The 13,727-nt window shown below is 37.4% G+C and overlaps 1 protein-coding gene across 1 annotated transcript; it reads left to right on the top strand.

Annotated features, from left to right (window-relative positions):
* The first annotated feature begins 1,000 nt into the window (after positions 1 to 1,000).
* LOC131532414 (protein-glutamine gamma-glutamyltransferase K-like) lies at positions 1,001 to 12,869 on the top strand. Its single transcript, XM_058764042.1, has 14 exons — positions 1,001 to 1,047; positions 2,498 to 2,601; positions 2,850 to 3,041; positions 3,612 to 3,860; positions 3,947 to 4,065; positions 5,186 to 5,293; positions 7,114 to 7,291; positions 7,570 to 7,708; positions 8,483 to 8,675; positions 8,819 to 8,972; positions 9,929 to 10,213; positions 11,074 to 11,234; positions 12,343 to 12,479; positions 12,632 to 12,869. Exons 2-14 carry the CDS (start codon positions 2,511 to 2,513, stop codon positions 12,774 to 12,776), a joined length of 2,151 nt encoding a protein of 716 aa, XP_058620025.1. The 5' UTR covers positions 1,001 to 1,047; positions 2,498 to 2,510; the 3' UTR covers positions 12,777 to 12,869.
* Positions 12,870 to 13,727: the final 858 nt, after the last annotated feature.

Raw genomic sequence — 13,727 nt, 5'->3', positions numbered from 1 at the left:
CTATGCTCAGATAAAACTAAAAAATGAGCTTTTTAGCAGCAAACACTCGAGATGGGTTTGGTGAACACAGGGATAAAAAGTACCCTGTGTGTACAATGAAATATACTGCTGTATTTTGATGTTGTGGGCATATATTTCTGCTGGAGGTCCTGGACATCTTGTTTAGACACATGGCATCATGGATTCTATCAAATACCAACAGATAAAAAAATCAATAAGTGACTGAATCTTATAATGGGCCATCTTTGGATCTTCCAACCGTACAATAATCCAAACACAAACCTCAAAAACAACACAAAAATGGGTCACTGAGTACAAAACCAAGCTTCTGCTGGCCATTCCAGTCCTCTGACCTGAACCCTGTAGAAGATGAGTGAACTGAAGAGAAGAAGCACCGACATGGAGCTGTGAATCTAAAGGGTCTGGAGTGATTCTGGATGAAAGAATGGTCTCTGATCTCTTGTCAGGTGTCTCTAACCTCATCAGGCATTATAGGAGAACATTTAGAGCTGTTAAACTGGCAAATGGAGGTTTCAAAAAGTATAGAATAAAAGGGTGCCGTTAATTGTGGCCAACGTGTATTAGAGAAAAACATTTATTTCATAATGATATTTCCCTCCCATTTTAGATTTTTATTATCCAATGAAAGGTTTGATTTTTGTGAATTTTTTAAATGAAAGATCAAAAGGATTAGCAATGCAGATTCATTTTCACAGCCGCCTTTGATCATATTTACCAAGGGTGCTGATATTTATGGCCATGACTGTAGGTAAAAATATTAAAAACAACCAAATGACCCAACAGGCTGAACTCAACATTTGGGTTAAAAAAAAATAAATAACCTGTGGACTTCATGGCTTGGTTTGTGTTCTGACATGAGCTGTTAACTGTGGGACCTTATATAGACAGGTGTGTACCTTTCCAAATCATGTCCAATCAACTGAATTTACCACAGGTGCACTCCAATCAAGTTGTAGAAATAAATCAGGGATGATCAGCGACGCTTGAATGCATTTGAGTTCCATTTTGAGTGTCGTGGTAAAGGCTGTGAGTACTTGATTTATTTTTTTTTTTTGGTCTTTGTTTTTTATTTTTAAGAAATTTGCAAAGGTTTCAAATAAACACTTCATGTTGACATTATAGGGTATTGGTTGTAGAATTGAGGAAAATAATTATTTTAATCTGTTTTGGAATAAGGCTGTAACATAATAAAATGTGGAAAAAGTGAAGTACTTTCCAGATGCACTGTAAGTAAAGACCATGTGTCAACGGAGTTATGATTTCCACTGGACTTTTGCTCATTCTGTCTGTTCAAATAAGTCCTGTTTCTGCTACCTCTAAACTGACAGCATGTATCAGATTTTGACTTGGCTTACAGCTAATTAAATGACATACTTTTGCTAACATTATGATACTGCTTCATGCTACTAAACTACTGAACGAGCTCACATTTCCATCACTTTACCTGTTAGTCAATATCAGATGTGATCGTTAATTTGAGTTTCTGAATAGTTTCTGCTTTCAGTTCATCTGTTATTGTAAGTTTTACTTTCACTGAAGTCTTTGACTCTCTTGCAGTGATGTCATACTGTAGCTCTGCACATAATCGTGAATATGAAAGCATTTCTCATTTCTGCTGAGTACGTTTGTTTAGTTTTGGTTGACAGCTGTCAAAAGAAGTTAAAGCAGTTTACACAATTGTATGTTGTTAGAAACTGCTCAACACTATGTGTGTTTTAAGGCTAAATCTTTCTGGAAAGTCATGCAAATATGCAAAGTGACTTGAAAATTGGCAAAAGGCTTTTTTTTTTTTTTTTTTTTTTTTAAAACCATCCAGGACTGTTAGTTTTCAATTCCTTGTAATGCTGTATGTGCACAGTATGCACATTTTAGTATGCATAGAATAACCTACTTTTGATGGCTGGAAAAGTGTTACTGTTAAAAAAAAAAAACTATCATTCTGTGCCAGAAGAAGCCAGAAACGACTCCAGAGCAGATTCTCCTCTGAAACCTTTAGTGCTGCACACACAGGGATGTTTGGTCCAATTCTGTAGCTTCCTCTTGTTTTTCAGTCAATGTCTAAACGTCCTTAAAACAATAAATGCATCTGAAAGGCAAATGTGTATCTCTGAATGCAAGTCATTTGTCTTGTGGCAGATTTTTTTCCACTAACTTTTAAACTTAAGCAATTTCAGTTTGATGTTAGCATGAGTGAAGAAGCAAAAAAACAAATACTGGTTGAATTAGTATATAATATAAATGGTTAAAATAGTAAGTTAATTCGATTGAAGTGTTTTTTTTTTTTTAATATTTATTAATTTTAGTGTGCATTATTTTAGACTCATCATGAGTCCATAATAAGATTCTTATTCTGGGGTTGCCTTGCAATGGGGCAACAGAATTGTTTTTCTGTCTGAAACAGCCATTGTGTCATGAGCTTGTCTTTGTGTATATTATACATAATTTGACTTTGTATATTCGCCATTATATATTTCAGGCTGATTGTAGAAATGTCTAGCTCTAACCCCAAAACCAATGGAGATCCCAGTGCCAGCACCCCTGCAGCTGTGCCTACGACCCTGTCTGCATCTGAGACTTCAGGTGAGAAGGAAAAAGAGGGAGGCTCATCTGTTTTATTAAAATCTAAGTTCTTTAAGTAACTTAGAAAAAGAGAACTTTCTTTTAAAAGATGCATAAATACAACTTCATTTTGCAAAAGAATGGAAAATGTATAAAACTGCATTTTATTTGACTCCACTATTGCTGGAAAACACTAAGATTTGATGCTCTAAGTTGGATGATCTTGGGTCTGTATTTCTGTACGTTTTCTCTCTCTCTCTCTCTCTCAGACAAGCTTCTGATGGTTCATTCGGTCGACCTCCTGAAATCCAAGGATGGGCAGAACCGTCTCGAGCATCACACAGACGCTTACTTCAGCGACAAGCTGATCGTCCGCAGAGGACAGACCTTCCAGATGTGGATTGAGTTTTCCAGACCCTTCAACCCCAAATCAGAGAAGCTGCAGCTGCAGCTGAAGTTAGGTGAGCGAGCCACATTCACAAAACCTGTTTGACAACAGTCATTATTTTTGTTCTATTTAATCCCACAAGGTGCTCAGAAATGACTCCTTTCACCTTTAAAATGCGTGCGTATCTTCATTTGACACTTTCTAAGTCAAACATCTCTGCACATGACAACCTCAAGTCTGGACTTGTCTGGTTTCCCTTTTGCTGTTTATTTTGAGTTTTAGTGAAAATGTTTCATGATTACTGCTGTACTTCTCACACTCAATGTTCAATGTTTTTCACCTGGAGTCTGATTCTAGCATTGTCTGAATGATAAATCGGTGTGTGACAAAGATGCCCAGACATTCTAATGGTTAGTTCAATTATCTTGCTCTTTATTCAGAAGAGGAAAAACTGACAGATGGATGTGAGTCATGAAGTAGTTTGGTTTGGGCCAGGACTAGTTATGTGACCTAATCCAGCTGCTCCTTGAGTCTCTCTTTATTAATGGATCTCCAGCCGAGTCACTGACAGATGACTTGATTAAACTAAATCTTTAAAACCCTGTTCATCTAACGTTTCCATGTCTTTGTGTTTTTGACACAGATCCCATCTTCACCAGTAATCCCGGGATTCGCATCTCTGTCCCGTTAGTGGATGTCCTGGAAGACGGCTGCTGGGAGATGAAGATCGTGGAGCAGAAGGACAAAAGCGTGCGGCTGGCGGTCAACACTCTTCCCACCGCCTCCATCGGCCGCTACAGGGTGACCGTTGAGTCTTTCTCACCGAGGGGCAGGCTGCTGTTCCCCTGCACCCCAAACGACATCTACATGCTCTTCAACCCCTGGTGTGAAGGTACGGAGTCAACAGAAGACAAGCGTACTCCTTTTACCCTCATTTACATTAATGAAGTAACACCACATTGACCCGTCTCTCCTCAGATGATCCCGTGTATCTGGATAATGAAGCGGAAAGGAAAGAGTATGTTCTGAATAGCATGGGCAGGATTTATTACGGAACCGAGCAGCAAATTGGAGGCAGAACGTGGAATTTTGCCCAGGTGTGGAAACAATTCCATTATAGAGAGAAACTTATTTATTGGGGACCGATCAGGTTTTTTGTGCCTCCGATCAGATCCGAGTCCTTGAATACTGAGTATCTGCCGATACGGAGTCCTGATGCAATGCTTGTATATTCCTGTTGGAATGTATGTTTGGTGCACACTTCAGGTATATTAAAGTTATTAAAATCAATCCAGAGCTGTGCAGAGTAAAAGTACTATGTGAATATAAAATATAAAATTTAATCGTAAGACACACTCTCTCTATGCACACTAAGACATTGGTAGATGTAAACGCTACAATGGTAGACATTGTAAACGCTACAATGGTAGACATTGTAAACCGACTGATCACAATTATGAATATGGGACTGCTGATATAATTCTTGTATTTTGTTCAATAAGCAGAATAATTGCAACCTAAGGCCATCCTTGAGATTTGCTCGGGACATCCATAAATATTTATTTATATAATTTGTCAATATGTTTTTATATAGTTTGAACCGATTCTGTAACTATAAAATTATATAATTCTACTGTCACGGTTATGGACTTTCCTGTATTTTCGTGTTGCCCTGTTCTTGTCTCTTTAGTTATCTTGTCATTAGTTTCCTTGGTTACACACTAGTTTCAGGTGTCTTATTAATTGACCCATTATATATAAAGCCTGTTTTGTTCTGTCTGTCGCGCTGTTAAAAACAAACAAAGCTGAGCCAACTTAGAATTAAGGCAACCAGCTTCAGCAGATCGAGTTCTCAACTTGTTTTAAGTTAATACAAAACTGAGAATCTCCCACGAAAATAAGTTAAGCAAACTCAAAAAATCTGCTGAAGCTGGTTGCCTTAATTTTTTTTTCTACAGTGTGGTTATTTGCTTTACAATTGTGGATGCTACATTTGCGGTTCTCTTGTTTATTCATGGATTTATTAAACGGCTGTTTTGGATTATACTGCCTCGATATTATAAAATTAAAATATTACTATTGGCTTTTTTTTTATTTTATTGCTGCTATTAGTATGCTTTTTATCAGTTTCAATCAGATTTTATGATTATCTAGGAGTCTTTTTATATATATATATATGTATATGTGTGTATAATTTTTTTTAAAATTTAAAATCAGTTTGAACCGGACATCCTGGAAGCGTGTTTCCTTCTGCTGGAGAAGGGTCGGGTCGCTATGAACGAATGGAGGGATCCAGTGATTGTGTCCAGAATGGTATCTGCTCTGGTGAGTCGCATTCATATAATTTTGTATCCATATCATGTGCATGACACTGATTTGAGAAGGTGAATTACAGTCGACAGCATGTACTGTCTTGAAAAAGAGATTCCTATGAACTTAAAACTACATGTTGAACACCAGAGCCAGTGCTTGTTTATTTACAGAAGCACATGCTTTCGCTTTCATCGAAACACACATTCTCCTAGTTCTCGTCTGGTACAGTTCCAAACATTAGTGTAGAGAGATGTCCTTTTTAATTTTATACACTTCTGAATTAATAGATATAGAACTGCAAAAGTTTGTCACATTTTACCTTTGCAGTCTCACTTTTAAGATGGGTTACAAATGTCTTGCATAATCAATCTACAACAAACACTGTGAAATAACATCTGTTAAGTGATGGAAGTGTAATTTTATATACACACTGCTGTTTAAAAGTTTGTGGTTGGCAAGATGTTTTTAAAATTTGAAGTAATTTCTGCTCCCAAGGCTTCATTTATTTGATCAAAAATGCAGTAAAAACAAAAATACTACAATTATACAATATTTTTCTATGTGACTATCTGTTAGTGTAATTTTTCTTTAACACGTCTTTACTGTCACTTAAACCTTTTTAATGTATCAAAAAAAAGTTACATATACATAGCCTAACATCTCAGGACTGTCCATCTGTACATAACTTCTCAACTTTTCATCTGTAAAATAGCACATTCATAATTCTTTCTATTTTCTCTGTTGTATGGAAATGAAATGAAACTAACAGCAGTTATTGAAAACCAAACTGAAGTAAATGAGTAATTATCAAAAATAAATAATCGCTTGCGATTTGTGTTTTATGTGGGACAACAGGCTACTGCCATATCGTAACCTAAAATTTGAGCTTTTAGGATTGGTAGCTACAGTATAAAAGCGTTTTTAAATGTCAGAATCAGAGCTTTGTCGTGTTTACACACACAAAAACACAAGAAATTCGTCTTGGTGACAGGAGCATCCAGTGGAGAAAGTACAGAGAGAGAGTGTAGTCATGCATATAATTTAAGGTAATAGAATGAAATAAGGCTGCTATAAACAGAATAGACAGTGCATTAAAAACAATAACTATGGTAATACAAATATAGATGAATTATGAATGTGCAAATGTTAGGAGGTTATGTACAACATATAGAGAAAATGGAAAGAATTATGACTGTGCTATTTTACAGATGAGAAGTTATGGACAGTCCTGAGATGTTAGGCTATGTATTGCTCAGGTGGAATATAGCCTGAGGGTAAAAAGCTGTTCAGTGATTTTTATCTGTGTCCGAATGCAAGAACAGAAACCATGTTTTAGTATTGAAGGCCAAAATAGATCTCTAAGGCTAATTCATGCACGTGTGCTCTTGTTTTCTTTGTAAAATGGCAGTGATGCAACCGGAAAGTAATGCCTGAGCTCAAAGTTTCTTGTGCGCACGCAAATTTTTTTTTTTTTTTTTGGGCCAATGTCCCTTTAGGGGCTCCGTAGAAATCTGCTTGATCTCCATTTAAGAAAAAAAATAAATAAATAAATATATATATATATATATATATATGTATGTGTGTGTATTTAAAAACCCCGTAAAAGTCATCCTCCTTTTTACTATAGTTATATCAAAGAACTATACATTAATGTCCACAACAACAGTTCAGTCTCTATGCAATGTTCCTTGCATAATCAAGTTATTGATTTGATCACTTCCTGCGTTCTCGCATCTTTCCTGACATTAAGGAACTTTGAAGAACCAAATAGATGCATGATTCAAGAGATGGAAAAGCACCTGTTTTTGAAAAGCTTTTCTATTCTGTAACAGGTGAACTCCAATGATGACCGCGGTGTGCTGATGGGTAATTGGTCAAACAGCTATGAAGGCGGGACGAGTCCCACTGCTTGGAGCGGGAGCGGCGACATCCTGAGACAGTATTACAAAAACTCAGGGAAGCCTGTCAAATTCGGACAGTGCTGGGTCTATTCAGGAGTCACCACATCTGGTACATTTGAATCTGTTTTTCACTGTCAACGGCCAGAAAAAGTGGTGTCACCCATGGTTTTTAGGAGTACAAATCAGTGTGAATATGAACAAACCCCTCTATAAAAATCTTCAGAATATAGCAGAATAAAACTAAGTTTACTAAACTAAGTCTTGCCTTACGCTGTTGACGTTCAGGACAACTCCACTGTCTGCAATTTTTTTTTTTTTTTTTTTTGCACCGCTTAAAGTTCAGAGTGTATATAAATCTTTGTAATGTTCTTTCCATTTCTCTCTCAGTGTTGAGATGTCTTGGTATTCCCACCCGTTGTGTGACCAACTTCAGCTCCGCTCACGACACGGACCTTTCCCTGACCACAGACATTTATCTTGATGAGAAACTGGAGCTCCTCAAAGACGAGACCAGCGATTCTGTCTGGTATGATAACAACCATCACCTCTTAAGTTCCTTTTACTGTCATCAGTGTCGGGTTCATGTTCTACTTGGTCACTCTGATCAGTAAAATTATGCATGCAAAATTTTCAATTTTTCATTAGTGACAGTTCTCAAACACGGCAATCATTACTGACACTTTACACTTAATATAGCACCAGGGTTATTATAGTAAACTAAAACCACTTGAAATAAACAAACGTTAATGAAACAACCTAAACTTGTTGCCTTGGTAACTAACTGAAATTTTTTAAAAATTGTTTCCTTTATTTTAGTACTTTAACGAATAATACACGTATTTAAAAAAAAAAAAAATTAACGAAGACGAAACGCAACAAATTTAGCAATTTTAAATGTACAATGAAGAATTCAAAACTTACAAAAACTAAAAATTGTACAACACGTTAGTGTCCCTCTATTGTTTTCAATGTCATTAATATAAAGTATTAGAGGTAGAATTGTTTTGGGAGAAACTAAATGTTTAACAAACTTAACCTAGCATGAGAAAAATAATTAGTTTTGGTTAACACGATTTCGTGGAATTCTTTTTTTTTTTTTTTTTTTTTTTAAATAGCCATACAAATCAGTGTTGAAAAGAATGCTCTGGAAGAATTTAGTTTGAGGTTGATGGTGTTTTTTTTTTCTGAAGGTAAAGTGCCTCATTTCTGTCTGTTAAGCATTTTAGTCAATGCCCGTTCAAGCGTACTTTTTGTAAACTGGCAACTAACAAACTCTTACACGTTGGCTGTTTCACTGTAGGAACTTCCACGTGTGGAACGAATCCTGGATGACCCGTCCAGGCCTCCCGGCAGGTAACGGTGGGTGGCAGGTTGTGGATGCGACCCCTCAAGAGCTCAGCGAGGGTTCATACCGCTGCGGCCCCACCCCCATCTCCGCCATCCGCAACGGACATGTCAACCTGAAATTTGACACTCCTTTCGTCTTTGCTGAAGTGAGCGCTTCATACATGCTACTCTTTAACCTCATTTGTGTCTGATGACATTTCATACTTTGCATTTTTAATTTGGAACATCGGTCCAACAACTACTCAAAACATCTACTTTATGGCTGAATTGGTTTCACTGTGCGTCTCAGGTGAACAGTGACAGAATCTACTGGCAGAAGAAACCTGATGGAAGTTTAATTCAGGTTCATGTGGAGAAGAGCTCCATCGGTCATCGAATCAGTACTAAAGCTGTAGGATCTGATGCACGCATGGATATCACACACCTCTACAAATACCCAGAAGGTAACAACCAATACATCTGGCCTAAAGCTGCCTTCCTAGAAAGCTTTTTAAGGCATTATAGACATGCTCCAGATGGATACCGTTCCTTATTTTCATGCAAATTCTGAATGATATCTGCTATAAACAAATTTACATGTTGTGATTAATTGTGAAAGCTTATCACGATATTGAAATTCACTTGTAAAAAGTGTTGTCATACAGTATAACTGGTTTATTTATTTTTTTTAAACTTTGAAACGCTTGATTACAAAGTTCAATTATTTGTTATAATTCGTTAAGTTTAAATTCACGAACCCACTGCGACGTTCTGATCTAAATGATTCTGGGTCCGCGCTCCAGTCACGATCTGAATTGACTGATTCACGATATGTGATCCGTTTGGAGCGCTTTGAAATTAGAACCAGTGCATTGCAAAATGTTTCAGTTTCAATGTATCGGAACACTGTGCATTATGATCGACTTTGTAGCTTAATTCACTTAATTAGTTTGACCACTGCAATTCAGTTGGTAACAGTCAATCTAGTTCTCATCCCATTTGAAGTGACCGTTAAATTTATTATACTGTAATAAATATGAGGTTATTGTATCTGGTTGTATTAGTCTAGAGCCGGGGTCACCAAGTTTAGTACTGGAGGGCCGGTGTCTTGCAGAGTTTAGCTGCAACCCTAATCAAATACCTGAAGCCGCTAATCAAGGTCTTACTAGGTATACTTGAAACTGTGTGTTGAGGCAAGTTGAAGTTAAACTCTGCAGGACACCGGCCCTCCAGGACCAACTTTGACTATCACTCTAGACCAGGACTCAATGTAAAAAGAGAAAATGGGAGAAGCAGATGAATCCAAAACAGCTAGGGTGAAGGGTTGAATTATTATTATTATTTATTTATTTTTTTTTTAACATGGACACCATAAAATATCAACTCCCAATCCTCTTTACGGTCTGTTCATGTCCATCAGGTTCAGAGGAGGAGCGCATAGCTGTGGAAACAGCCAGTCGTTTCGGCTCCAAGCCGACTTTGTATCCGTCACCCACCGACAACGATGTGAGTATTGAGATCGTCATGGACGGGACAGGACCACGTATCGGTGAAGACGCCAAACTCTCCATCGTCCTGAAGAACACAAGCTCAAAGCAGCGCACGGCCAGTCTGCTGTATGAGGTGATGATCATGTACTACACTGGAGTGCTGAAAGCCACCGTGAAGAAGGACCAGATTCCTATTGACCTTAAACCGCAAGAGAGTGAGTAGAGTCTGACTATCAAACAGTCCCAGCAGAGACTTTTCTCTGGTTGTGCTTCACGATGTCTTAATCAGTAGCTGCTTTTCTCAAAAATCACTTAATGAGACCTGCTTGCCGTTGGTATCCAATTTCATCTACAAATTGTACCTCTAGTCCCTTAAAAGGCCATCTCTGTGCCTTACACTTAAAAGGTGCATATTAGTACCTTAACAGTCGTATCGTAACATGTACTCTTAAGGTACTACAATGAAATTTAGGTGCAAACAAGAGATAAAGTTGCCCCTTTTGGGGCACTTCTCCAGTGACAAGCTGTTCTCCTAAAGGTACAACTTTTTTAAATTTTTTTTTATTTGTTCATTTTGTCTGAGATTGTAGTAATGCTTTTTAATTAGGCCTACAACGTGATTAATTGCATTCAAAATAAAGGTTTGTGTACATTACGTGTTTTTATACTTTGTCATTTTATATCATTTATTTAAAAATATAAGTAACACTTCCTTTATACATCTGTGTATTTCTATATACATAAACATACACTGTACATAAACTCTTAATTTTGGCGTTAATCGCGATTTTAATCGTTTTGCAGCCCTATTTTTAAATTGGATCCTGTTCATGAACAGGATCTTGACCAATCTGACCTGATGTATTTACTAATTTAAATTATGAGTGTGGGTGGTAAACAATCATTGTAGACTCTTTAAAGTTTTTCACATTGAAAATTTAACATGACTAATTGGCCACTCTTATGGGCAGAGAGCAAAGAGGAAACCCAGGGTGGAGTACTCTGCAAAATGATACAGTTCTCATTGTAATTGTTTTATTGCCATTAATGCCATGCTCCTTTTGTTTCTCTTCAGCCAAGACTATTCCTTGGACTCTGCAGTATAAGGAGTACATGAACCATCTGGTGGACCAGGGCGCTCTGATGCTCACGGTCACTGGTCGGGTCAATCAGACCAAACAGATTCTGGCCACACAGTTCAACTTCAGACTGCGAACACCAGACCTCATCCTCACTGTATGTCAATGAGACTCTAGTCTTGATTTGTGATGTATCATAACTATTGCTGTCAAAATTAGCACATTAATGCAGGTGTTTTTTTTTTTCCAGTTTGACTGAGGTAAAAATATTTAAAACTGGGTTCGGGTTGGCCACCCCATTCATGACTGTTTCTGTCTTTTTTTTTTTTTTTTTCTTGACAAGAGTTGCATTTATTTAGACACAAAACGTGTTTGTCTTTACATCAAACAAGAGACTTTTCACATGAGCACACCACTTTGCCTCAGTGCCAGGCGCTAATCAAACAAGTGCGGAAAGCTACAGGTGACGATCAGCTTCAGCAGAACATCATTGAACTGTGGTCCGATAAGGTGTTGTCAGGCCATGTCAGTGAAAACAAATCTTCCCGTCCTGTCAGCCGATATACTGCGCTCATAGCGCATGCTCTGCAACTGCTTGCACAAATACAGAGGTGTGCGCTGTAGCCTGTATCCCTTCATATTAAAGCGAGAATAAAACTACGAGCATGCATGTCAGATCCGCGTCATGTTCAGCAGCTCTTAGACAACACAGCAGCTGGGTTATTAGGCTGCTATTACTGTTAATCCAAGAACAAAAGGAGGAAATCAATAACTTTTGTAGCTTTAAGGATTCATCTATTTAATTTAGATTAGTGTGACTTATTCAATTTCTGTATTTCCTACATGCTGAAGGGCACAGGTAAATTATATTTAATGGGTTCATGTGAAGATTGTTTTAAGTTCACTTAAGTTGTGTGGCGGGGAAAAGCACTTTCCTTTCCCCATTTTAAAAAATACTGCCTCTGTTTTTTTTTTTTAATTTGAAGATTGAATGTGAAGTTATTGCACTATACAAGTATATTTAAAAACTTAAATGTTTGGTGGGATTAATTGTGATTAATTTCAGAGAAAATGTGCGATAGTTGCATTTTTAATTGATTGACCGCACTAATCATTACAGTAGTACATATGACCTGTGCACTATATACCGTGTCTTCTAAAGTCACATGATTGTGAGGAACAGACTACATTTAAGTCCATTTCCCTAAATTTTAGGGAATTCTCCTTTCATTCTACATCCATCGACTGTGTTTGTACTGTTTCAGCCTCTAGAGGATGCTGTGGTGGGTAAAGAGTTGACCATCAAGATCACGTTCCAGAACCCGCTGTCACAAGTATTGAAGAATGTTTTGTTCCGTATAGAGGGACTGGGAATGCAGAGCATCAGAAAGATCGAACATGGGTAAGACTTTCAGTGTTTAACAGTATTTCCATTTCAGCTGTGATGCGTTTATGGTTACAAACAGATGTATAGTAACAGTACTACATTAAATGATAAACCGTTTGAAGAGTGAAAAGCTTCCAGTAAGTTTATATTCTGGTTCTGTCTGTCAGTGATGTGGAGAAGCTTGAGACTGTTACACTGATGGAAAAGTTTGTTCCTACCATCTCTGGCCCTCAGAAGCTCCTGGCATCAATGGACTGCCGTCTGCTCACTCAAGTGCATGGGTTCGCTGATATTGTGGTGAAACCAGTGTAAAGCCTTCTAATGCTCTGATTACTTAAAGTGTATTACAGTTAACATTCTTGTGACACTGATGCAAGTCAACAATAAAGATCCTCCTTGTGCATATTTTGTCTCTGTACTAATGTTTATGTGAGCAGATGGTCATGAACTGAAGTATTCTCTAATTTGTATAATGATGGGTATAACTATTTGCGTAGTTAATTTAATTCGCAAGCAAATGAGGGGGTGTAAATTCTTTAAAGTAACACGAGTGTATATCTGTAAACATTTCATAGGAAACATCCAATAGACAATGTGGAGGAGCAAACACTAAAAAATGCGTCTTGCAGATGTCAAATAGACATCTCCGTGATGTACATGTGCTTGGGTTGGTTTATCAACCTGAGATTGATTTTTGTTCCATTCTCGTGTCAGAACAAGAACTACGCAATCTAAAATTTTGCACTAAGCAGGTAAAAGATTTATTAGTTTGAATTTATGAAATTCTGGTCAATGTGTCTCAGAGCAGCACAGAAGTAGAAGATACTTCTAGAGATGAAGGGTGTTTCTGCTCCATACTAGCGGTAGATGATCAGCTGTAAACGAAACTAAGCTGCAGCAGCTCACTTTTGAAAAGTTCTCACAATTCAGAAAAAAAACAGCAGTGCTAAATGATACATGCATGTCCATGCTGGATGTTGTTTTATCACAGAAACGCATCATCTGAGGATTCTGACTGCAGTGTTTATATCTCCATTAAACGCTATTTAGTGTCATTATTACCAGAACAAGAAGTTTCTAAGGCACCACGGTTCCTATTTTGACATCTAATTTATTTTTTTTTCATACGTCCAGCATGCCAACAGTCTCTTTTTATTCTTTAAAACGGTCTCCTTCAGAAAAACAGTTATATAAATTGAAAGTCACTGTGATTGTGTTTCTCAGGAGCTGGAAAAGGTTTGGTTGTGTGTGACTGATGGGACG

Source organism: Onychostoma macrolepis, chromosome 23, assembly GCF_012432095.1.
Source record: "Onychostoma macrolepis isolate SWU-2019 chromosome 23, ASM1243209v1, whole genome shotgun sequence".
Classification (NCBI taxonomy): domain Eukaryota; kingdom Metazoa; phylum Chordata; class Actinopteri; order Cypriniformes; family Cyprinidae; genus Onychostoma; species Onychostoma macrolepis.
Note: the sequence above shows the minus strand (reverse complement) of the source record. Positions and strands in the feature narration are given on the sequence as shown.

Excerpts from the sequence above, each read along its gene's own strand:
- LOC131532414 (XM_058764042.1), top strand. The coding sequence starts at position 2,511 with ATGTCTAGCTCTAACCCCAAAACCAATGGAGATCCCAGTGCCAGCACC. Across the intron at positions 7,709-8,482 it reads GAGACCAGCGATTCTGTCTG|GAACTTCCACGTGTGGAACG; the intron begins GTATGATAACAA and ends GTTTCACTGTAG. Across the intron at positions 11,235-12,342 it reads CACCAGACCTCATCCTCACT|CCTCTAGAGGATGCTGTGGT; the intron begins GTATGTCAATGA and ends GTACTGTTTCAG.